The sequence below is a fragment of the Canis lupus genome, chromosome 20, assembly GCF_011100685.1.
Source record: "Canis lupus familiaris isolate Mischka breed German Shepherd chromosome 20, alternate assembly UU_Cfam_GSD_1.0, whole genome shotgun sequence".
Taxonomy (NCBI): domain Eukaryota; kingdom Metazoa; phylum Chordata; class Mammalia; order Carnivora; family Canidae; genus Canis; species Canis lupus.
Window position 1 is genome coordinate 45761133 of NC_049241.1, and position 23297 is coordinate 45784429.

The following is a 23297-nucleotide window of genomic DNA, read 5'->3' on the forward strand; positions in this document are numbered from 1 at the left end:
GGTGGGGGGACCTCGGACTGCAGAGAAACCAACGCGCAGGGCTTCAGGAGATGCAAAGTGCTGGCGGGCGGGGAGGAGCAGGGAGGGACAGGTACACAGAAGACAGGCAACCAACTCAAAAATAAGCAAAGGACCTGAACAAGCATTTCTCCAAAGAAGATACACAAATGACCAACAAGCACATGAAAAGATGCTCAGCATCATTAGCCATTCGGGAAATGCAAATCAAAAGCACGGGGAGATACCACTTCCCACCCAGTAAGTTGGCTGTAACCAAAAACCAGCACACAGCAAGTGTTGGCCGGGAAATGAAAAAATTGGAACCCTGGGGCACTGCTGGTGGGAAGGTAGAAGGGTCCAGTTGCTGTGAAAAGCAGTCTGGGGTTCCTCGGGAAGTTAAGTGTATAGTTACCAGCAATTCCACTCCTAGGTGTAAACGCAAAAGAAATGAAAACAGGGACTCAAAGAAATAATTGTGCGTGCATGTTCACACCAGCACTATTCACAACAGCTAAAAGGTGGGGGGAAAACCCACATGCCCCTCAACAAACGAATGGATAAACTAAATGTGGTCCATCCACACAGTGGGGTGCTATTCAACCATTATGTGCAATGAAGAACTGCTACACGGTACCACATGGATGAACCTCAAAAAATTATTTTGCTCAGTGAAAGAAGCTGGACACAAAGAATCACATACTGCCTGGCTCCATGTATGTAAAATGTCCAGAACAGGCAAATCTAGAGACAGAGCAGATCAGGGCGGCCAAGGCTGGGGGAGGAGGAGTGGGGAGTGATTGCTAATGGGTGGGGGATGAGGGGCTCCTTTTGGGGTGATGAAAATATTCCAGAACTAGACGGACATGTTGTTTGCACAACATCATGCATGTACTAAATGCCACTGGATTGTTCACTTCAGAGTGGTTTCTTTTATGTCATGTAAATTTCACCTCAATTTTAAAAATGAAAAATAAATCATAATAACCAAAAACGTGTCACGGGAAGAACAAAGCCCAGCAGCAAAAGACAGGGGAGCCTGGTCAAGCGGGGGCCCCAAAGAGCCTTACCCAGAAGGCGACATTTCTGCAAAGCCTTGAAAGAAGGTTGAGGGAGGGGAAATCACAGCCAATTGCAAGGTCCGCAGATAAGAGACTGAATATCAAAGGGAATTATTTAAAAATTCGTTCAAATTTCCTTTTTTAAAGAACAATGAAACAGGTGCTTAAGGCAGTGGGTGGTGTGGGACTTGCTTTAATGAGTTTGCGGGCTTGTGGGGCTCCCTGGATCCGGCCACCCAGCCCTGGCGGCTCCCGGGGCCACCTCCGTCCCATCTTCGCCCCGCCCCGCGCCGGCCCCGCCCGCCCAGGACGTGGACGCCGGGAGGGGGCGCCCGCAGGGTCCCCAGAGGGAGGAGAAAAGACTTGGTCCCAAGTTTTCGGGGCACTTTCTCATCCCCACCGCGGTCGGCACGCCAGTCCCCCGACGGCCCCCCAACTTTCAGATACCCCGTGCAGGCCCTTGGACGCCCGCCCGACTCACCTGCCCGGTTAAAGTCTCTTTTATTCCTTGACCGCCCCCACCCCCACCCCGACCCCGACCCCGACCGGCAGACCCCGCCATGGCCCGGTCGTACGGCGGCCGGGTCCTGGCCGCGATGACCCTGCTGGGCATCCCGGCGGCCGTGCTGGCGGCGCTGGGAGCGCAGCTGCTGTTCCAGCTGCAGGCGGGCCGCGCGGAGCTTCGGGGGCTGCGCGCCGACGGGCTGGGCCCCGAGCTGGGCGGCGGCCCCGGGCTGCCCGAGGACGCGGCCGGGGCGCTGCTGCCGCTGGCCGCCGCGCTCGCCGCGCTCGCCCTGGTGCTGGGCCTCACCTGCCTTCTGCTCGCCGCGCTCTGCGGCCATCTGGGCGCCGAGCTGGCGCGGGGGCCTCGCCCCGGCAGGTAGGACAGTCCCCTCCTCCCCGAGGCCCGGCTGGGGGCCCGGAGAGCCCGGGGGAGCCTGCCCTTCTCGGGGCCTCAGGTTGGGGGAGAGCCTTCCCTCTCCCCTCTCCCTCCCCCTTTCTTCCATCCCGACCTCCCTTTCTCCCCTCTCTCCATCCCCCACTCCCTCTACCATCTCTCCCTCCCTTCATCCTATAGTAGTTGAAAATTTACAGCAGGTGCACCGACTACAGTGACCCCCATTTTACAGAGGTGGAAACTGCAGTCAGAGAAGACCCAGGGTAGGCTGGCCCCAGTGTTGACGTTCACTTAGGGAACCCTAAGCTCGCCGTGCTTCTCGTGTTCTGTGGACTAACCCAGCGAAGGCCCCCCAGTCCCTGGGCTGCTGGTGTTGCTACCTCCCTTTGTAACTGAGCCTCACACAGGGGAGACTGATCTCTAGGCTGCCCTTTTTTGGAAGCAGGTGGACTAGATGTGAACATGCTCCTGGTAGAGCCAGATCCTGTGCTCTGGCCCCCGGTTGGGGTTCCTTACTCAGGCACCTGGAACATGGGCAGGGGGCGGGGGGAGGCAGGTGTCAGGGGGCAGGGAATGGAGAGTGAGGAACTTACCCTGAGTCAAGGACTCGCTGCTGCCCCACCTCCCAGTGTTTTCCTCCAGGATGCTGGGGCAGGGGAGCCAGAATCAGGGGCCAGGATTCCATGGATTTCAGCAGATGGGAACTTCCCCCGCTGGAGCTGATCCCACCTAAAGTGTGCAGTATCCATTATCCATTCCACGGCTCAAGGGGTGCTGAAATGCACTCATCTGTTAGTCGACAAATATGTATTGGGTGCCTGCAGGGGGCTGAGCCCAACATAGCTTGTAGAGGATACACCGCAGGAACCAGATGGATCCAGATCTGCCCTCTTGGGGTAGACAATAGAGACTAGACAATAATGTCAATCCCAGGATAAATGCTGGGAAAGGAAGAAAATGGGTGATGCAGAAGAGGATAGGGTGTTGTTGAGATGGGACCATCAGTGGAGGCTTGGGCAGAGACTTAATTGAAGGAGGAAAGGGGGCAGAAGATCTGGAGGTCTGTGATCCAGGCAGGGGGAACAGCACGTGCAAAGGCCCTGGGGCAGGAATGACCTTGGGGTGTTAGAGGGTAGTGATTGGTGTGGCTGGAGGGAGACACGAAGGAGATAAGAACAGGGAAATCCGGAACTGGAGCATGTAGGGGCTTCCTGTGCTATGGTGAAGACTTTGGGGTTTACTCTGCCCGAGAGTTGTGAGCAAGGAGGGGCATGATCTGACTTTGGTTTGAAATAACACCCTCCAGCTGCCACACAAGAAAACAGGGGCCGGGAGGGGAGGTTGTGGGGAAGGAGGTGAGTGATAATGGAAGCTGTCAGAGCCTCCATTTCCTAAACCTCCAGGAGTAGAGAAGGGAGAGTGCACACAACAGAAGTGCTTAGCACAGTACCAGGCTCAAAACTAAGTCCTTAATCAGTCTCAGCTCTTGGGAATCTCTGTTTCTATCATGTCTGATGACAAGTTACCCTGGTTTCTTCATTTCCCAAATAAGCTTATGGTCCATAAAATAATGAGAAGTCAGGTCCCTAGCAAGTGTCTGTGCATAATAGCTGCCTCATGAATGTTGGATATTTGAATGGACTGATGTATATGGATGAGTCATAGGAGAGAGGGGATGGATGGTGGATGGATGAGTGGTGAATGAGGGGTGGATGAATGGACAGATGGATAGTTGATTGGATCAATGGATGGTGAGTGGGAGATGGATGATGGATGGATGGGTGAAGGATGGATGGATGGATCGATGGATCGATGGATGGGGTAGATGGGTGGTGAATCACAAATGGAAGGACGGATGGATGGTTGCTATTTAAATAAGTGGATGGATGGATTAATAGGGCCTGGCTAAGTGGATGATGGCTGTGTGGTTGAATATCAATGGGGATGAGTGGATGGTAAGTAGTAGTGGACATTTACCTGGAAGAACAAATGAATAGGTAGGTGGAGAGAGATGGATGGATGGATGGTTGAGTCCTCCCACAGATCTCAAGTCCCCCAAAGCTGGGCCACTCTCCCTGCCTCTCCTCCCTGGCCTTCCCCCACCAGTTCCACCCCCTGAGCTCGTTCTCTTCCTGCGTCCCTCCTTCTCAGGTCTGACTGGTTTCTCTATGACTGCCGTCTCCTCAGACACGTGGCCCTTGGTGTTTTCTGCTGTGGCGTCTCCGTCTACTTAGCAGGTGCGTGCTGGGGGATAGAAGGTGGGGTGTAGAGCCCCAGGCTGGGGTGGCCAGGGGTAGTGGTCCCATAACTGAAGTCAGCTCCAGAGCCAATCTGCCTATGTTAGACTCTCAGCTCTGACACTTTCTTGCTCTGGGACTTTGGGCAGATTTCCTTTGTGTCCCAGTTCCCTCATCGGTACAGCAGGGATGCATACTTCCCTGCCTTCTAGAATTGCTGAGGGGATTCTGGGTTAATTCCAATGAAAGCCCATGAACAGCATCTGACCCCAGTTATTGGAACCCAGTGCGGGTTCCATAAGTGGTAGCTGTCTCCAGAATATTTTTGATTCTTCAGTTTCTCAGATTTGGTTTGAACAAAAGCTTTTTAAGTCCTTGGTGGTTTTCTGGGGATAGTGTTTCACAGGTTGGTCTTAGTAAAAACTGTTTGGTTACAAATGTTGAAACTTCCAGCCCAAGAATAGCTTAGGAAAACAAAAACAAAACAAACAAAAACCAAACACTGCCCCCTCAAAAAATATATATATATACATGTACATGTGTATATATGTTTTATAAACCAGAAATGTAGTTATAAATCCCAAAACATGAAGCAGAAGAAAAACTAATAATGTGGGTGACAGAAGGACACACTGCACTGTCTTTCCTTTCCTAAATTGTAATAACTTTTCTTAAATCCACCATCTCTCACCCACACTTACCAAAAAGGAACCAAATCATCAAGATTCCTTAAAGAGACCCCTGACATCTTATATTTTGTTCTAATCCTGAAAAATGTATTGATGGTACTGCAGACTCAGTGCTGAATCATACGTAGACCACTGGCACTCCTATAAACAACCTGTTTTACTGGAAGAAAAAAATATTCAGCTGAATGAAAAACAAGATATTTGCTGTTACTGTCTTTTTCTTATTCCTGCAACAGAGAAATAGAAGTTTAGGAACATATTTAAATTATTTATTTGTGAGACATGAGCCTATATTCCATTATGGGAACATAAGGGAATATGTGGGTGTATAATGTACAGGAAACTCTGAATAACTTTTGATGTTCGACTTAATAAAATGCTCCAGTTGTGAGTTTTTTAAAAGGAGAGTGGATGGGATGATTCATGTATCTGTAAAGATTAGGGGTGGTTGTCCTCAGGTGCAGCTGGATCTAGGTGCTCAAACAATGTAATCAGAAATTCCTCTCACTTCCCCTCTTCCCCTGGTATCCCCAGAGAAAGATGCTGTATCTGTAAGTGCTTTCAACACAATGCCTACAATCTTGAGCCTTTTCACAGCCTGGCAAAAAAAAAAAAAAAAAGTGTTGGAGACTTGTAGAATAAGACATCCTCATTCTAATCTACGAGAAAAACTCAGAAAGAGGGGAAAAGAGATAAGTGTGTCAGCCTTGTTAAGTGTTAAATTAAGAATTTGTTCAGCTCCCATTTAGATTCTTTTTGAGGTTAGGTGACCTCACTCAGCAAGAATTCCCAAGCACATCAAGCCAATCATCCAATCATCCATTTGTTGCTAGCCAGAGCCAAAAGAATAATTAAAAAAACCTTTTCAAAAATGTTTAGAGAAAAAAAAAGGTCCTTGGCCTCACTTTAATATGTCAAATATGCTGCAGTGTGGCATCTTAAAAGCAAGAATATAGCCACCCAGGTGGGTGGCTCAGAGGTTGAGCATCTGCCTTTGGCTCAGGGCATGATCCTGGGGTCTGGGGATCTAGTCCTGCATGGGACTCCCTGCAGGGATCCTGCTTCTCCCTCTGCCTCTCTCTCTCCGAGTGTCTCATGAATAAATAAATAAAATATTTTTTTTTAAAAAAAGGCAAGAATACAGAGCCAGAGAAAGCATAAAACAACCAGCCAAGGGCCAAGAAGTCTTCCATCCACTCTGGGTTTCTCTTCTGCCAATTCCTTGGCTGCTGCAGTAAGAAACTTCCTCCCTACCCACAGCCCAGTTGAAAGTCCCAAGGATGGCTCTGATTGGCTGGGCTTGGGTCATGTGATAGCCATGCACCAATCGCTACAACCAAGGGAAGCAATGCTCTGATTGGCCAAGCCTAGTACCATGCACATTACTGATGCCAGAGCCGTGGGTCCGTGCTCCTGCCATAGTGCTCAGGGTGACGGTAGGGACTGGACAATGGTTCTCAAGGGGAACTGATTCTGCTGACTTGGGGGACATTTGGCAATATCTAGAGACTTTTTAAAAAATATTTTATTTATTTATTCATGAGAGAAACAGAGAGAGGCAGAGACATAGGTGGGAGGAGAAGTAGGCTCCCCCAGGACCCTGGGATCATGATCTGAGCCAAAGGCAGACACTCAACCACTGAGCCACCCGGGTGCCCCTCTGGCGACGTTTTTGCTTGTCATGACAGGGAAGGGAGAGAATGCTACTGTATCTAGTGGGTAGAAGCTGCTAAATGTCCTACAAGGTGCAGGCCAGTCCTCATCAAAACGAATGGTGTCAACTGGGCGCTGGATACGTCAGCGGAAAACTAGTACAGATCAGACCTCAAGGTCAGGTCACCAACCGTCTTGTTCAGAGCAGCAAACTAAGGCCGGAGAGGGGCTGTGGTTCCCTGAAAGTTAATCACGGGCTTCAGGAAGCCTGAGATTCGGGTTGCTTTAGTTGTGGTCAAGTACTCATAACATAAAATTTACCATTTTGTGGTAAAATGGATGTGACGACAATATGAGAGGATTAGGTAGTTAAGCTATGCGCCTGTCATGCTGTATGCCCGGTGTTTGGGGGAGCTCTCTCGCGGCTTGGGGAGCAAACGTTTGGTGACTAAGTAAATGAGAGCCCTTTCTTCCCCCAGCACTGTCCATCTATGCCTTGCTGCTCTTTGAGATCGAGACAGGTGCGGCCGCCGCCTCCATCCTCGGAGTGGGTGCTCTGGTGCTGGTGGCGGCGCTCACCCACACTCTGCTCCGGGCTGCCCGGGCCACCCGCCGTAGCCTCCATGAACTGTCTCCACCGCACTTTGAAGACGACCCTGTCCGCCCTGCTGAAGTCTCCAAGGCCAGCCCCAGGGCTCAGCCCCAGCAGGGTACCCACCACCGGACCCCCTACTCATCCTTCCCAGAATCTGGGGACCCCTTCAGACCCACGGGCACTGCTACAGCACCTGCAGCCCTGGGGGGAGGCCGGGAGAGCAGCCTGCCTTTACCCCGCATGCACCGGACTCTGTCTGCTGGCAGGCGGCACTGGGAAGTGGTCACCCACGAGATGCGCAGCATGCTGGGCCACCGGCCAGGGGCCTCGGGGAAGGACTCCACACTAGTGTGAACCCAAGGATCAGAGATAGTGACCTGGTGTCAGGCCTGCTGCCTGACAGAGAGGTCCAGACTCAACCACAGTAATATGACTTGATTTCTCAGTTCACAGCATCCCTGGCTTGTGTCCTCAAGGCTGCTTCATGGCACAAAGCGGCTGCCAGTGCTCTAGCCTTCACCTCCTCCCTCAGAGGGAAAGGCAGAGGCCAAGGGGTGGGGGGCTCAGCATCTTCTAGAAATCTTTCTAGGAGGCCTTGGGACCCTCCTGCTTATATCTCACTGGCAAAAACAGAGTCACATGGCCACATCTCCAGGCAGGAAAGGCTGGGAAATGTAGCTGTCAGATGTTAGAGGCAGGAGGGGAGGGTTGGGTTTAAACAGTGATTCTCTAAATGTCTCCATCCGTTTTACAGATGAGGAAACCGAGGTCCAGAGAGGGGCAGTGACTCACCAGGAGTCCCATGGCCAGTACTGAGCGTCAGAGTCAGGATTCGAACCCGGGTTCTCTAACCCCCATGCTGCTGACAGTGCAAGTCTCAGACTCTGCGACTTCTTCCGGGCTGTGAGCATTTGAAATCTGTGTGTGCTGAGCTCAGAGCAGCCCAGGGCCACAGGGGCCCCTGGAGGGCTGGACCCCCTTCTGGCTGTGGGCCCCTGGCCGAGGGCTTTGCTGCGCTGTGTCTCAGTTTCCTTGTCTATAAAATGGGGACAGAAGCAGTTCCTCCACCTAGGGCTCCTGTGAGACTCAATGTAAACCATTCCAGGTGCCTGTGCACAGTAGGTCCTCAATACATGCCAACCTCTGCTGTCATCATTCAGGGCCCCTGGTGGCAGGAAAAGGGGGGTTGATGGCCACTTTCTGGGGCTCATGAAACTGGCAAGGCTTAGACTGGATAACTCAGAGCCCCAGAGGGGACGCCTGGGTGGCTCAGAGGTTGAGCATCTGTCTTCAGCTCAGGGCATGATCCCAGGGCCCGGGATCGAGTCCCACATCAGGCTCCCTGCAGGGAGCCCGCTTCTCCCTCTGCCTATGTCTCTGCCTCTCTCTCTGTGTCTCTCATGAATAAACAAATAAAATCTTAAAAAAACACACAAACAAACTTGGAGCCCTAGGGATCTCCAGAGGCCCTGGTCCCACTCCCATCCCACATGACCTTCACGACCCTCAAATAAACTCCAACCTTCACTATCACCTTTGTCACTTGAGCCACATCCAAACATGCTGTGTGGTCAAGCCCAGGCCCAGCATGATGGGTGGAGTCACAGGAGTGGGATGTGGAGGCTGAAGTGGGGTACAAGGGTGTACTCTTTATAGACCCCAGTCGGGGCCCATGTCCTACAAATCTCCATGCATATAAATTTCACTAGGGGTGGGAATGCCTGGCCTCCACCCTCACCCCAAATGGACAGATGTCCCCAGAATTCTCCCAGTGGGTCCCTTCCTGGGCCATACAGGCACTCTGAGGCCCAGGGAGAGGAGCAGCTCAGCCACAAAGTGGCTTAAAACCCCCCTGGGGCCTTTTCTAATGGAGAGAGAGGTAACAGTGCCCAGTGGGGAGGGGGGGCTCCTCTCCTAAATCTGACCCTGGCAGGGACCCTGCTGATCCAATACACCCAGACCCTAGTGGCCCACTGACCCCAATTCCAGCTGCCTCCTCCCAGAGCCACTGGGAAGCTGCAGAGACCTCTTTGCTGGTGGAATGAAGTGGAGAGATAATACACATGAACATCCCATGTGGCGCCTGACATGTGGGGCACCCAATAAGCATGGGTTCTCGGGGAGCATAATAAATATCAATGAAAAAGATAAAATAAGAATAAATTTTGGGGCAGCCCTTGTGGTCCAGCAGTTTAGTGACCGCCTTTGGCCCAGGGCATGATCCTGGAGACCCAGGATCGAGTCCCGCATCAGGCTCCCTGCATGGAGCCTGCTTCTCCCTCTGCCTGTGTCTCTGCCTTCCTCTCTCTCTGTGTCTCTCATGAATAAATAAATAAATAAAATCCTTTTAAAAAATAAGAATAAATTTCGGGGCACCTGGCTGGCTCAGTCGGTACAGCATGCAAGTCTTGATCTTGGAGTCATGAGTTCAAGCTCCACGTTGGGTGCAGAACTTACTTTAAAAGAATAAGAAATGTCACGTCTTTATCACATGCCTGGTTCTGCAGGCACATACCATTCACTTTCCTGGCCTCAGTTAATCTTCAGGATAACCCTATTTACAGATGGGGAAACTGAGGCCCAGGAACTGAGACCATATGGTGGTGATGGCTGGAATCTGGTTACCCCTTCACAAAGAGCTCCAGGACAGAGCAGGTGCCCAAGAAACATTGGAAATTACAGTTTCTGAGAATCCACTGGAATGGGGCAGGTGATCAAGCCATGTGATGGAATATTACTCAGGCATGAAAAGGGACAAAAACACTGATATGGTACACATGGATGGAGCTTGAAAACTCCAAGTGTAAAAAGTCAGACACAAAAGGCCACATAGTGTTGATTCCACATATATGAAATGTCCAGAACAGACAAATCCACAGAGACAGCAGGTGAATGGCTGCCAGCAGCCGGGGGACAAGGATAAGAAGTGACTGCTCACGAGGATGCGGTTTCCCTCCTGAGTGATATAAATGTTCTGGAACTAGACAGTGGTGATGTTTACACAACATTCTCAGTGCACTAAATGCTACTGAACTGTATACTTTAAAATGGAGAATTCATGTGAATTTTACTTTAATTAAAAAATTTAAGGAGGCACTGCAGGTGGAGATGGGCTCCTGAACTAAAAGCTCCTTAAATGTTGCACCCTGTGAGCTCACTAGCCTCATCCCCATCTGACCCCTGCTCATCCTCCTGGGACCCAGAATAGGAGCCCTAGAAACGAAGCCGGGAGCGGGCTGCCCATTGCCCGGCTGAAACCAACCCCACCCCCCCGGGCTCTGCTTTGGAAGGGGTGCCAAGCATCCTCATATCTCAGCCAGAATCAAGTGAGAGGGGACGAGGCTGGGCCTCAGCTGGAAGCCAAATGCTGAGGTCGTCGCTGTGTGTCCTGGCTACCTGATAAGGGTTTGGTGCTCCAGGAGCTGGGACAGACCTGGCTCAGGGAACAGTCATGCGACCTGCCACTTTAGTGTCCTTTATAAAATAAAGTAACCTCCTCCACTCCACCAAACACAGCTGCGAGGACCAGATCAGAAAGGGGATTGATGTCTCCATTAATTCCACAGGCCACGCAAAAACAAGCAGCTGTTGGCACCCTGGTGTGATTAGAGAGTGAATAACATCTCCGAAAGACATTGCCTTGGGTTGGGATCATCAGAACCAGACCATGAGATGATGACGGGGGTGTGGTTTGTTTACAAGGGAGGAAGCCCCAGAGACACCAAACCTTCAGGGACACCAATAAGCAGACAGTACCATGACTGCCTGGGCTCCATCCTGCTGGGGATCTCTGGGAGACAGCAAAGAGCACACACAGCAGAGTGACCCCAACACAGAGGCTCAAGGCCTGGGGTGTTTATCCTCTGACCCTAGATAAACGTCACAGAAATAATATTGAACAGAATTAGCCAGACTCAGAAGAGAACTCATTAGGGAATTACACTTACATCAAGTTCAGTAGTAGGCAGAATGAACGGTGAGGTCGGAGGCAGTAGCATTAAGGGGGCTTCAAAGGGGGTGGCAGACAGATGTTTGAATCTGGCATAGGTGGGTGCTCTGATCTGGGGGTGGAGAGAGCAGCAGGGGCCACAGCTGGGCTCAGAAGCATTGGAATACAAGTATGGAGTTTGCGCTAGCAGAGGCCACCGGGGCTGCACCCCGCATGCACCTGCTTAGACTACGCTGTAAGAACTGTTGAGCTGGGAAGTGTTTCTGCAAGTCGGTAGAGCAGTATGCGTGCATTCTCCCTCGGAGCGGCACTGAGGTAAGCACCATGGAGAGTCCCATTGTAAAGATGGAGAAACTGAGGTATAGAGAGGTTAAGTCACTGCTCAAGGGTCACCGGCTAGTGAGCAGGGGAGCTGGGACCTCATCTCACCTGAGGTGACACCTGTCTCAGCACCTGGGAGAAGCCAAAGGCAGGAAGGATAAAGCTTTGGCTCTCTCCTTGTAGCCCAAGATGGTGTAGGCTCAGCCATGGCAGTCGGGATGGACGTGGCCCGAGTTGGGAGTGGGTGGGTGGGTGGGCTCCTTGGTGGTGACTCGCCCACACCTTCCTGAGGGTGTCCTTAGGCCCCACGGGGCTCAGAGGGATCTTGCAGGGTCATTGGCCACCAAGTCCAGTCAGAGCCGAGACCAGGACGGCTCACCTGGGGGCCCCTGGTCACTCGCAGGTGTCCTGGAAAGTGATCCAGAGCTGGTGTCAGGGTGGCCGAGAAGGGAGAACAAACGGCCTTTGCTTCCTGGCGGGATCAGATTCCGTGGCCGGCGCCAGGGCAGCCTGGGCGGGACCTGGCAGGGCCCAGGGAGGGGAGATGTGGGGAGATGTCTCAGCACCCAAGGCCTAGTTTTCCCAAGGCAGCTGAAGCACCTGGGGGACGGGCACATTTTGCACAGTCTCTTCCCTCGACAGCACGCAGTCTCCGCCCTCAGACTCCCAGCACAGGGCCATCCTGTTTCCCTCAGACCCCAGAGCAGGACAGATCTCTGCCCTCAGCCCCCCGGGACAATGCTGTTAGATACAAGTACCTGGGTGGGGGGTGCACCCCTTCCGGGGACCCAGTGGGGTGCCTTCTGGCCAGTGATCTCCGAGCAGAACTTTGATGAGGCCCTTCCAGGCCAGGGCATTTCACTGACAGGGTAAGAGCTTTCTGAGCCTGCCCCCACTGTCATGGTGAGATGGTGGCAGCCCCTTCAGGCAGGTCTCAGAGACTGTGACCAGCAGAGTCCGTTGCTGCTCTGCCACGGGCATGTGGTATGAATGAGGAAGAAGCCTAGTGGGGCACCTGGTGGCTCAGTTCACTGAACACCTGCCTTCAGGTCAGATCATGATCCCAGGGTCCTGCTTCTCCCTCTGCCTGCCGCTCCCCCCGTTTGTGCTCTATGTCAAATAAACAAAATCTTTAAAAAATTAAAAAAAAAAATAGAAGAAGACTTCATCTTTCTAAGCCACAAAGATTGGAGGATGTTCCTGACTGCTGCGGACTAGGTTACCTTGATGCTACAGACCCCCACACGTGTGAGTTCCACCCACTAAGCTTTATTTGCAACCCCCAAACCAATACTTGCAGCACTTTGTAGCCATTCAGGGACATGCTCAGAGCAGAGGTGGGGGGAGGGAGTTTGTATCACTGAGGCACAGGGTCCCCATTGAGGTGGAATGTGGTGACACCCTGCCATCGTCCTTTGGCTCTGATGGTAAACAGGTGGCCTTTTTATGGTCTATCTAGTAGCACATTTTGTATATATTTGTGTTTTTGTTGGCAATTTTTCTACTTAAAAAGGCCTCTAAGTATAGTACTTGGTGCTGCCTTACTGTCTCTGAATGCAAAAAGGCTGGATGTGTCCCCTGGAGAAAATGTGTGTTAGTTAGATGAGCTTTGTTTCAGGCATGAGTTATAGTGCTGTTGGCTGAAAGTCAGTGTGAGCCAAGCAGTAAGGTGTATTTTAAAAGGTGTCTTTGGGGAGCCCTGGGTGGCTCAGTGGTTTAGTGCCTGCCTTCGGCCCAGGTGTGACCCTGGAGTCCGGGGATCGAATTCCACATCGGGCTCCCTGCATGGAGCCTGCTTCTCCTTCTGCCTGTGTCTCTGCCTCTCTCTCTCTCTCTCTCTCTGTGTCTCTCATGGATAAATAAATAAAATCTTTTAAAAAAATAAAATAAAAGGTGTCTTAAAACACACAGAGAACAAGGTCATGTATCGATTGCCTGACAAAAATGTGACCAAAGGCTTGCAGGAAGGTACCTGGGTATTTGCTGTGGAATCCAGTACTCTCTCAGTTTTCACTACAACATTATAGAATGCTTTGGACAGAATGTATCCATCACACAGTAGAGAAAAAAAAAGACACATAGAACAGCTTTAAGATTAAGAGAGCAGGCTCTGGGTTCAAATCTCAGCTGTGGGGGACGCCTGGGTGGCTCAGTTGGTTAAGCATCCGATTTCGGCTCAGGTCATGATCTCAGGGTCCTGGAATCCAGCGCTGCATCGGCTCTGTGCTCAGCGAGGAGTCTGCTTCTCCCTCTGCCCCTTCCCCTGCTCGTGCTTGCTCACTCCCTCTCTCTCAAATAAATAAAATCTTTAAAAAAAAAATCAGCTGTGACCTTAGCTTCCCCTACCTCAGTTTCCCTATATGTAAGACACACAAAACCGGGGCTTCCCACCGGGGTGTGGGGAGATTAAATGAGATACTGTGGAGGTGCTGGGGATGTGATCCCCACCATATAAACCCAACAGAAACTATCATTCCTGCTATGTGCAGTGATGGAGGGGCCGACCGGGTCTTCTGTGTTCTACAGTCTCGCTCACTCACTGAGCCTGTTTACCCCTCTGCAGAATATTCTGGGAGTGGCAGCAGCGTTGCCTCCCGTCCACAATTTTGTTAACTGGGTGGATATCTGCTCCCTGGCTTGTGCTCGATGTGCGTGGCACAGACCACGAGCCACAGAGGACCCTCGGCGGGGATCAGGACTCCAGACGGTGGGCACAGGGCAATGTTTATTGCCGGGAGGATGCCTGAGTGGCCTCCGGGCACCGGAACGTTTTGACACAAATGACTTGAAGGCACTGGTTTCCATCCAGCCCCCACCTCTGCCTTGTAGGGCCCGGGGGCGAGGCAGGCCAGAGACCCCATCACCAAGCAGACAGGTCTTGCTCCTTCTCCAGGGCTGTGGTTCCACTGGGTGGCTTAGTCTAGAAAGCCCTGCACCACCAAGGTTCCCAAGATGCTGCAGGGTGGGGTAGCTGCCAGTCCTGGGGTGTGTCAGGGGTGCTGGGCAGCGGGCTTTCCCTGGGGCTGACGAAGAGCTACGAGACACTGGGGGGCAGGCGTGCAGCTGCAGTCTTCTCCACCACGAAGCCGTAGTTATACTGGGGGGAGCAGGGGTGGGTAAGGAGAACACAGTGAGTGAGGGGCCATAGTAGTGTCTGAGGAATGGTGAGGAGGGGAGACAATTAGGGGACTTAGCAAGAGATGGGGTGTGGCTTGGGGAGACTGGGGTGGCAAGAAAGTGGGGGCTCCCCCAGCACCCCATCCTGGTCCTGCACCCACCTCCTCCTCAATATCCGCCAGTGACTTGATGGTCAGATCGGCAAAAGCAGAGAAGGCCTGGTAGGCAGAGGCAGGTCAGTCTTGGGCAGGGACACCACCCTGGAACCCCATTCCCCCATCCTCAGGGAGGGCCCCCCCCAATATTTGCCTGATCATCCCCTCACCCTTCCCACCATGGTCTCTTGCTACCAGCATCCAGTTGTCCCTCCTGATTTGCCATTCTGGGACTAAGCCCCACCCCACCAGCTTCCAGCCTCCTCTAACCCAGGAACACGGGCCTCTGCGCTGGGGGACTGGATCCACAGATGAACCTCTCTGCATCCTGACCCTTAGGAAGACAGACCTAGGCTCCCCACAGCAGAGACTCACCAGGGGGCCACAGCTCTTGCCCTCGAACCGGGGGTGCAGTGTGAAGGGAACACCATCCATGGCTGAGGAAAGCAGGTAAGGGTAGGGGCTGAGATACAGGGATCTTGAGGCCTGCCTGTGGTCCACCCTAGCCAAAGAGGGTGGTAGCCCCAAACCCCTGGCTCTTCCCAGTCTTTGGAAAACTGGGGATCCCAGGACTGGTTCCAACCCCAGCCCCACACCTTCCTAGCTATAAAACCATGAGCCAGTCTTGCCCCACCCGGTGCCTCAGTTTCTTGCTTGGCACTCACCTGAGATGCCATAGAGGTTGGAGGCCTCATAGATGGAGTCACTCCTCCTCAGAGTAGATGCCCGAGAGCCTAACCTGGACAGGGTCCGCTCTGGAAAGCCATCCTTGCTGGTAGAGGCAGGACAGTGTGGGTCAGGCCTAATTCCCCCCATGGCCACCCTACTCCCAAGCCTGGGACTCACCTGGGTTGAGCAGGTGGGTCCAGGGAGAGGCCCCGCATGTCCCGACTGAGAGCCCGGGGCTTGGGCACCGGCCTTGGGGCCTTGGCCTTCTTGCACCAAATGGCAAAGCCCCCCATGTCTCTAGAAGGAGAGAGAAGTAGAAAGGGGTCCTGGCCCAAAAGGATGACCCCAGTCCTTTGGGTGGTTTGCATTTTTTCTTAGCCCACACCCTGAGCAACATCTGAATTAATATTGCTGGGTCTGGTCACTGTACTGTGCACTTCAGACATATCAACTCACTCCTCCCAAGAACCTTACAGGACTGATACAATTACTCCTGGTTTGGGGCACCTGGTGGCTCAGTGGTTGAGCGTCTGCCTTCGGCTCAGTCGTGATCCCAGGGTCTGGCAATCAAGTCCCACATCAGGCTCCCCATGGGAGCCTGCTTCTCCCTCCACCTATGTCTCTGCCTCTCTCTGTGTGTCTCATAAATAAATAAATAAAATCTTTTAAAAAAAAATTGTCCCGGTTTAACCTGTGGAAGTCGAAGCACAGTGAAGTGACTGAAGGCACTGGAGGCCTCAGGAGAGTCCCTGAGGGTCAGCAGGGCAAACATGGGAGCTGGGAGGCAAAGGAGGCCAGAAGCTGGGGGTGGCCCTACCCTACTCGCAGGTATCCAGGCACCGTCTTGGTCTTCCCACTCAGCCGCACATCGAACACAGCCATGTCTGCAGCCCCCAGTGGCACCAGCTTCACACACATGCGTTTCTTCTTGGACACAGAGGCCTCTGGGAGTGGGGGGAGTGCAAGGGAGTAAGAAGACGGAAAAAGCAGCGAAGGGACCCAAAGATGGCTTCAGGATGATACTCGCCATGGCACTGTTTAAGGCAGCTACCCAGGGCAGCCTGGGTGTTTCAGCGGTTTAGCACTGCCTTCAGTCCAGAACGTGATCCTGGAAGTCCTGGGATCCAGTCCCACATCGGGCTCCCTGCATGGAGCCTGCTTCTCCCTCTGCCTGTGTCTCTGCCTCTCTCTCTCTCTCTCTCTGTCTCTCATGAATAAATAAATAAAATCTTTCAAAAAAAAAAAAAAGGCAGCTACCTGGATAGCTTTAGGTCAGTAGTTAAATCATGAATGGTACAGCCATAGGAGGGGACTCCATGTAGCCCTTAGGAGCCATTGAGGCAGGCCTGGGGGGTTTGGGGGGCTCAGTCGGTTAAGCATCTGCCTTTGGCTCAGGTCATGATCTCATGGGTCCTGGGATCAAGCCCCACATCAGGCTCCCTGCTCAGCAGGGAGTCTGCTTCTTCCTCTGCTCCTGCTTGTACTTTCTCTCTCTCTCTCTCAGATAAATAAATAAAATCTTAAAAAAAAAAAAAAAAAAAAGAAAAGAAAGAAAGACCCATTGGGGCAAGCTTATCTTTGGTGACATGGAGAAGCCTCATGGGGTGAGCATGGGCACCTACGGCAAGGGTGGGCAGGTGTGGAATCAGACATAACTGACTGCCCATCCTGGCCGGCCCTGCAAACATCACATGTCCTTAGTCTTCTAATCCAGGGGGCAGCAGACTCTGGCCCACAAGCCAAAAGACGTCCAAGATCCGCTTTGCAGGGCTCATGAGCTAAGAATGGTTTTCACATTTTAAAATGATGATGGGGGGGCGGGGCACAGACACTATCTGGCCTGCAAAACCTAAAATATTAACTATCTGGACCTGTACAGAAAAAGTTTGCCAACCTCAATTATCAATAGATATCACCCTGAGAGTTAAATTCACAGGACAAGACGCAGTGAGAGGCAAGGAGGGCCAGGCGGTTGGAAAGCAGAGGGTCAGGGCTGGGACGGAGCCAGAGGACAGGGTGGGGAGGGCTAAGCAGAGACCCGCGGGAGAACCAAGTATAGCTAGCCGGCAGTCTCTGAGGGGCGCTCCAGACAGAGGAAACCGTGTATGCAAAAGCCTGGAAATGAAAAGGCTCGGAAATGGCTCGTGGTTCGGTGGAAGATGTAGCAGGAAGAGTAATAAAACAGGTCACAACTCTTGCTCGAGGTCAATGGCTCATTTTTGCTCAGGGCAGGGCATCTGGTCCCGCCCCAGATCAGGGCTCGACTCCTCAGCCAACCCTGTCATCGCCCAGCGCGTCGAGTGGGCAGTCGAGGCTCGAAAAACAAGCACCTGTCGTCCCTCCACCCTCCCTGGTCCTGCCCACAGGGACCCGAACGCGGCCCCCCGCCCCTCGCCCCCACCCCCAGCCTCGGACGCGGGCCTCACTGGAGTCCAGGGGGTCGCAGACCGGGGAAAAGCCCGGTGGGAGGGGGCTCTTGTCCACCAGGACCTGGATATCGGCCACCACATTCTCCTGCGGATTCTGAGGGGGAGGAAGGGGAGGACACAGCGACAGTCACGCTGCGGCGGGGACAGCGCGCCTGGCGGAGGGTCCCGCAAACGGACCGGGGAGTGGGCGGACCCCAGGAACGCCGAAGGGGGGCGCTCCTTACCTCCAGGCTGCCCAAAGAACTGAGGCACAGAAAGTAGCCAGACTTCTGCGCGAAGCTCTTGCCGAAGCTGGCGGGCGCCCCTTCCACGGTGCAGGAGATCTACGGCGCGGACCCGGGTCAGAGCCAGGCTGCTACCCCGACGCGGCCGCCTCTCCCCCACTCAGCCCCGGACCCCGGCGTCGCTCACCGCACTGAATCCCCGCGGCGGAGGCGCCGACGCCGACGACCAGACCAGGCCAGTCAGCGGCGCCGTGTCGGTCCCCGGTCCTGGATCCATCCTCCCAGCGGAGAGCCGAAGGCAGGGACGGCCTCGGAACTCCGAGCCGCCGACCAGAGGTCGAGTTCGGATACGAGTCTGAACTACAACTCCCAGAGGACCGTGCGAAGGCCGGAGGGAGGGGCCAAAAGGGCCATCTGCGCGTGCCCGGTAGACAGCTGGCCAATCGCGAGGGAAAGTGAAGCCGCGCCTTCGCGTATCGCGCAGGCGCGCCCGTGAGCGACGTTTGCGGAAAGATGCGCGGCTCCTTTCTCACGCCCAGCAATTTCCGCCAGTGATACCCCAGCTCTTGCTAGCTCCAAGCCAGAACTACGCTCCCCACAATCCCTTGCGGTATCAGCCTCTCCGGAGACGCGCAGGGACGTTTAGGGGAGAAGTTTGAAACCGCAGTTCCAGTTCTAGGAAGTCATCCCAAAAGGAACTTTCACGGGTTATGCAGCGGTTAGTTCAAGTAACCAAAAACAGGGACCACCGTGAGCCACGAAATCTTGTGTGACGTGAGGACTTGTTCGCGCTACCGGCGGGAGACTGACAGTGCGTTGTGTGGATGGAGGTCTCGGCTCTCGGATTCCCCCACAAATCTTCCCCCACAAAGATTTACCTGGGGATCCGCGCTGGAGTAAGGACAGCCGGAAGGAAGGTAGCAAGCACAAGGCAGTCGATTAAGGACGGCACACTCTGGAGGTGGGAGAGCGGGCAGGCCCAGAGGGGATGACAACTGACCTGAGGCTAGAGGTGTCTTTTTTTTTTTTTTTTTTTTAATGTTTTTTGCGCTTAGCTAGGATGTTCTGCTACTGAGGTTTCTAGTCATCTAAGGGACTCCTCCTACCGGTTGGGAGGGGGAGGTTTTGGCCCTACAAGGTTCTTACGGGGAGTGTCAGGACTATCTTCCCCCACAGGGGGGTAGGGGACGGGTCAAAACCACAATGCAAATATATTATAAGGAACCCAGGCAGTCACCCGACAGCAGAGGAGACCGTAGGTTCTGCACCTGTGCTTTTGATCTGCCAGCCTGCTGCCGCAAAGCCACAAACAAGGCCCCCAGGCTTCTAGTGTGTGACCTACTTATCCCGGCTTAGGTGTAACTAACTGCCTGCTCCATCATTCTTAGACAGTTTTTTTCGGATGAGATCTGAAGTATTTAATGTGGTAACATGCTTTTACACCCCTCAGGGAAAAGTATGAAAACTTAGGGAACAGAGTATCATCTACTTTTCTACATTTTTCAGTTTTCTGCAATATCATGGCTTGGCCCACTGTCTGGCTTTTATGGGACCTGTGAGCTAAAAATGGTATTTATATGTGTAAATGATTGAAGGAGGAAATAAAATGAAAAGGGTATTTAGTGACATGTGAAAAGCATATGACATTCAAATGTCAGTGCCCATAAGAAACAAACGTCCTGGGCACCTGGGTGGCTCAGTTGGTTAAGCACCTGCCTTCTGCTGGGGTTATGATCCTAGGGTCCTGGGATTGAGTCAGTTGGAGCCTCCCTGCTGCAGGGGGAGCCTGCTTCTCCCTCTTGCCTTGCTCCTCCCCCCTGCTCATGCTCTCTCTGTGTCAAAAAAAAAGGAAAAAAGAAAAAAAAGAACCCACAAATGTCCTGGAAAAGATGACCCAATAATGCGTTACAGGAGTGAACTAACCTTGGGTTCCCCTTGAAGTACCCCCTTATTCCCAGTGCTTAGGAGGAACGTGCATTCATAACCTCCATCTTACACTTCCCGTTCTTCCGCAGAATGCCCTGGGTGGTTAGCATGAAGATGGCTTGCTTGGTGGCTGTCTGTATTGGAGGCAGTTACCACAGCAGCAATCTAAGCAGATGCAAGACAAAGCACAGACTGAGAAAATGACTCCCAAAATAAGCAACTTGTTTTTTTCCACCAGGACTCCCATGATCCAAACTACTCATTTATTAAGTCCCTTACGCTGGGGGTGGGATCACTCGGGGCATTCATTCACTTGTGTCCTCGTGTGCATTAATAAAGATGATACGTTAGCAGACTCATCACGTATGAACACACAACATTCTGCTTGGATAATGGCATAGGTGCCTCCTTGCAAGGCACCTCACAAACAGTAATGTCCAAGGCCATCGTAATCTGGAGGACAGCTTTTCTCATGAGAGACATTTCGGTGTTCAGTAGGACAGGCTTTGTTGGCTATCATTTTTTTTTTTTTTTAGGATTTTATTTATTTATTCATGAGAGACACAGGCAGAGGGAGAAGCAGGCTCCTTTCTGGGAGCCTGATTCGGGACTTGATCCAGAACCCTGGGATCACCCCCTGAGCCAAAGGCATACACTCAATCACTGAGCCACCTAGGCGCCCCTGTTGGCTATCATTTAAGGCTTTACTAGGAACTTAGTAAGGGCATGTGTACTTACTATAACTTCCTCCAGGCCAATGGAGGGAACAAACATGGTGGCCAAGTGATCATACCAGTGGAAAACATCGTGCCCACCTGGCCTTGAAGGGAGGGAGATTGGCAGCTTGTGTTACCATGGGGCAGATTTCTGGGAGAACTCAGGATTTAGCAACCCAGTCACCTAGGTGGAAGCCAAGCCAAAGATTTGTGCCGCACAACCATTGGGTCTCATTTGGATTTACCCAGTAAATACCTGGAGGATGTGACAGTGCCAAACCTGTCATGATCCTTTAAAATGACCAAATGAGGGACGCCTGGGTGGCTCAGTGGTTAAAGTGCCTGCCTTCAGCTCAGGGTGTGATCCTGGAGTCCTGGGATCGAGTTCCGCATTGGGCTCCCTGCCTGGAGCCTGCTTCTCTCTCTGCCTGTGTCTCTGCCTCTCTCTGTGTGTCTCACATGAATAAATAAATAAAATCTTTAAAATGACAGAATGACTACATGGTTATGGTGACATCCATCCCATATCCCTGGTGTACTTGGGATGGTTCTATTTTAGAGTGCTTTTTTTTTTTTTTTTCTGCTCCCTACATTGGAGTACATGAGTGCTCAACCTGGGATAAACCACATGAACCCATCCCAAATCTGAGTGAAGCCACCTATGGCTCTGATAGTGGTATTTTTAGGACCTTTCGGATGGGCTGCCTGTTTTACTCAATCAACAGGAAAAGAATAGCCAATGCCCAATGTTACTGAGCATGTGTGTGCCACAGACTAGGTTTCTGAATCAATATTGGTAATATCAGCTGAATTAAGAGCCCCTCTCCTAGCTTGTGCTTCCTTAACATACTGCTTAAGTGCCTTCTGATCCCCTCCCTGGAGGAGTGATAGCCACCAAGGCAATCCTGACACGCTAAAGAGGGGCGGCTGCCTGCATACCCAACAGTGTGGATTGATTCCTTTGCCAGGCACACAAGTGGGCCCTCTGTAGAAAGATATTTCTCTCAGGTGTCCATCCCATGACTGGACACCCAAGGGGCAGCAGAAGTCTAAGGCCAAAGAAGACAGATATTTAGTAGAAACTTGTATTGGGAAGTCTTTTTATTAATGCAGCTGCAGCTTTAGGAACCTGGCCAGGTTTTGCATAACGTACCTGTTGGCCGGGGGACACACAGGGGAGGCAGCACTGTCAGGCGTGAGGAAATGGGACTAGGGGCAGGATGTGTTCAGAATCCCTGTCTTCTCCCCTCTTTCTGTGGTGCGTGTTCCATTCCAGGTATAGCGGGTTTCAACAGATCTGGCTTACAGCAGGACAACAGGATCCCAGTGGAGTTTGAGTCGTTCCCCCTCACCCAAGGAGTGAAGTGACTCACCCCTCTGCGAGGGATGTCCCATTGTAAATTCCAGTAGATAATGCCTCTCCCATACCTGATGGGACTTGGTATCCTCCGCAGGGCAGCGTGTTGATCCACAGTGAGCATCAGGGCAATAGCTGTCTCTGGAGACTCCACACCTTTACAAAATTGGGTGCTTTGGCAGGGGTTCCCGGTCTGGCATATAGGGTCGTGGGTTCAAATGCATTCAAATGCATTCCTCCACACAGCCAAGGTGGCTTTACCTGTTAATGATTTAACCTGCTGCTTTAATATCCCATTCTTAAAAAAATAATAATAAATAATAGTAATAGTAATAATAATAATATCCCATTCTTCCTTTCTCCCAACCTGGCTGCCTGTGGCATAGAGGGGAGATGGAGCCTCCATTCACTATTCTTCTGCCCAATCTTGCACACCATGGCCCCTAAAATGTGACCCCAATCAGGTGCATGGGTGGCTCAATGGTTAAGCATCCGCCTTTGGCTCAGGTCATGATCTCGGGCTCCTGGGATCAAGTCCCGCATCAGGCTCCCCACAAGGAGCCTGCTTCTCCCCCTGCCTATGTCTCTGCCTCTCTCTCTGTGTCTCTCATAAATAAATAAATAAAGTCTTTAAAAAAAAAAGTTACCCCAATCACTGTCTATTTGATGAGGGTTTCCATACATCATACCCAGTTTTTCTAATCCCCTAATGGTGGCAGTCTGCTTTGCATGGTGACAGGGGAAAGCTTGGGTTAGGCCAGACACAATGACCTCACAAACAAAGCCAAAGTTAGAACCCTCACTCAGGGGCACCTGGCTGGTTCAGTCCCCAGAGCATATAACTCTTGATCTCAGGGTCATGAGTTTGAGCCCCATGCTGGGTGTGGAGATTACTTAATAACACAAAAAAGAACCCTCCCTCAGAGGGAAAGGACCAATGTAATCAATTTGCCAATGCCTTACCAGTTGGGAACTCCAGTGGTTGGCCCCAGACATTTCCTTTGGCAGGTGCCACAGTAGCCACTCTTCCTATGCACCCAATCTGCTGTATCTACTGAAAGGTTGGTGGCCAAGGCTCCTACCTGGGCTGGAGCATCAGCTTTCTGAATGCCGGGGTGGGGTTCAGCGCCTTGTGAGCCTGGATGTGGAAGACAGTGAGGATGCCTCAGTCTCCTGCAGATGAACCTAGATGTCTTTCCACATACCCTGACCCCACAAAGCCTAATTCATGATCATCCATCTCTCAGCTTTTCATTGTCCAAGTCATAGGGTTGGTCCTTTTAAAACAGCCCAACTATCGGTGC

The 23297-nt window shown here is 52.3% G+C and overlaps 2 protein-coding genes and 1 long non-coding RNA gene across 4 annotated transcripts; 1 reads left to right on the forward strand and 2 right to left on the reverse strand.

Annotated features, from left to right (window-relative positions):
* Nucleotides 1–1618: 1618 nt before the first annotated feature.
* On the forward strand, nt 1619–9442 carry TMEM221 (transmembrane protein 221). Its single transcript, XM_038565299.1, has 3 exons — nt 1619–1938; nt 4108–4193; nt 7015–9442. The coding sequence occupies exons 1-3, from the start codon at nt 1619–1621 to the stop codon at nt 7482–7484; spliced, it is 876 nt and encodes a 291-aa protein (XP_038421227.1). The 3' UTR covers nt 7485–9442.
* A 4657-nt stretch (nt 9443–14099) lies between these two features.
* On the reverse strand, nt 14100–18368 carry MVB12A (multivesicular body subunit 12A). The gene is made up of 9 exons (XM_038566908.1): nt 18182–18368; nt 17995–18093; nt 17768–17864; nt 16159–16285; nt 15519–15638; nt 15338–15444; nt 15048–15109; nt 14679–14735; nt 14100–14497 (listed from the first exon to the last, which is right to left on the reverse strand). The coding sequence occupies exons 1-9, from the start codon at nt 18269–18271 to the stop codon at nt 14435–14437; spliced, it is 822 nt and encodes a 273-aa protein (XP_038422836.1). The 5' UTR covers nt 18272–18368; the 3' UTR covers nt 14100–14434.
* A 50-nt stretch (nt 18369–18418) lies between these two features.
* LOC111091359 lies at nt 18419–23126 on the reverse strand. Of its 2 annotated transcripts, XR_005375022.1 has the most exons (5): nt 22957–23126; nt 22065–22254; nt 21790–21937; nt 19918–20085; nt 18419–18949 (listed from the first exon to the last, which is right to left on the reverse strand). It is a non-coding gene; the product is annotated as an uncharacterized LOC111091359 (long non-coding RNA). The 2 variants fall into 2 exon arrangements; XR_005375021.1 differs by lacking the exon at nt 21790–21937.
* Between the last annotated feature and the right edge of the window lie 171 nt (nt 23127–23297).

What these genes read in the sequence shown, in the direction of transcription:
- TMEM221 (XM_038565299.1), top strand. Translation starts at nt 1,619, where the DNA reads ATGGCCCGGTCGTACGGCGGCCGGGTCCTGGCCGCGATGACCCTGCTG. An exon ending in CGGGGGCCTCGCCCCGGCAG is followed by an intron (nt 1,939 to 4,107) that starts GTAGGACAGTCC and finishes CCTCCTTCTCAG; the next exon opens with GTCTGACTGGTTTCTCTATG. An exon ending in CGTCTCCGTCTACTTAGCAG is followed by an intron (nt 4,194 to 7,014) that starts GTGCGTGCTGGG and finishes TTCTTCCCCCAG; the next exon opens with CACTGTCCATCTATGCCTTG.
- MVB12A (XM_038566908.1), bottom strand. Translation starts at nt 18,271, where the DNA reads ATGGATCCAGGACCGGGGACCGACACGGCGCCGCTGACTGGCCTGGTC. An exon ending in GACCCACCTGCTCAACCCAG is followed by an intron (nt 15,445 to 15,518) that starts GTGAGTCCCAGG and finishes TGCCTCTACCAG; the next exon opens with CAAGGATGGCTTTCCAGAGC. An exon ending in GCAAGAGCTGTGGCCCCCTG is followed by an intron (nt 14,736 to 15,047) that starts GTGAGTCTCTGC and finishes TCTGCCTACCAG; the next exon opens with GCCTTCTCTGCTTTTGCCGA.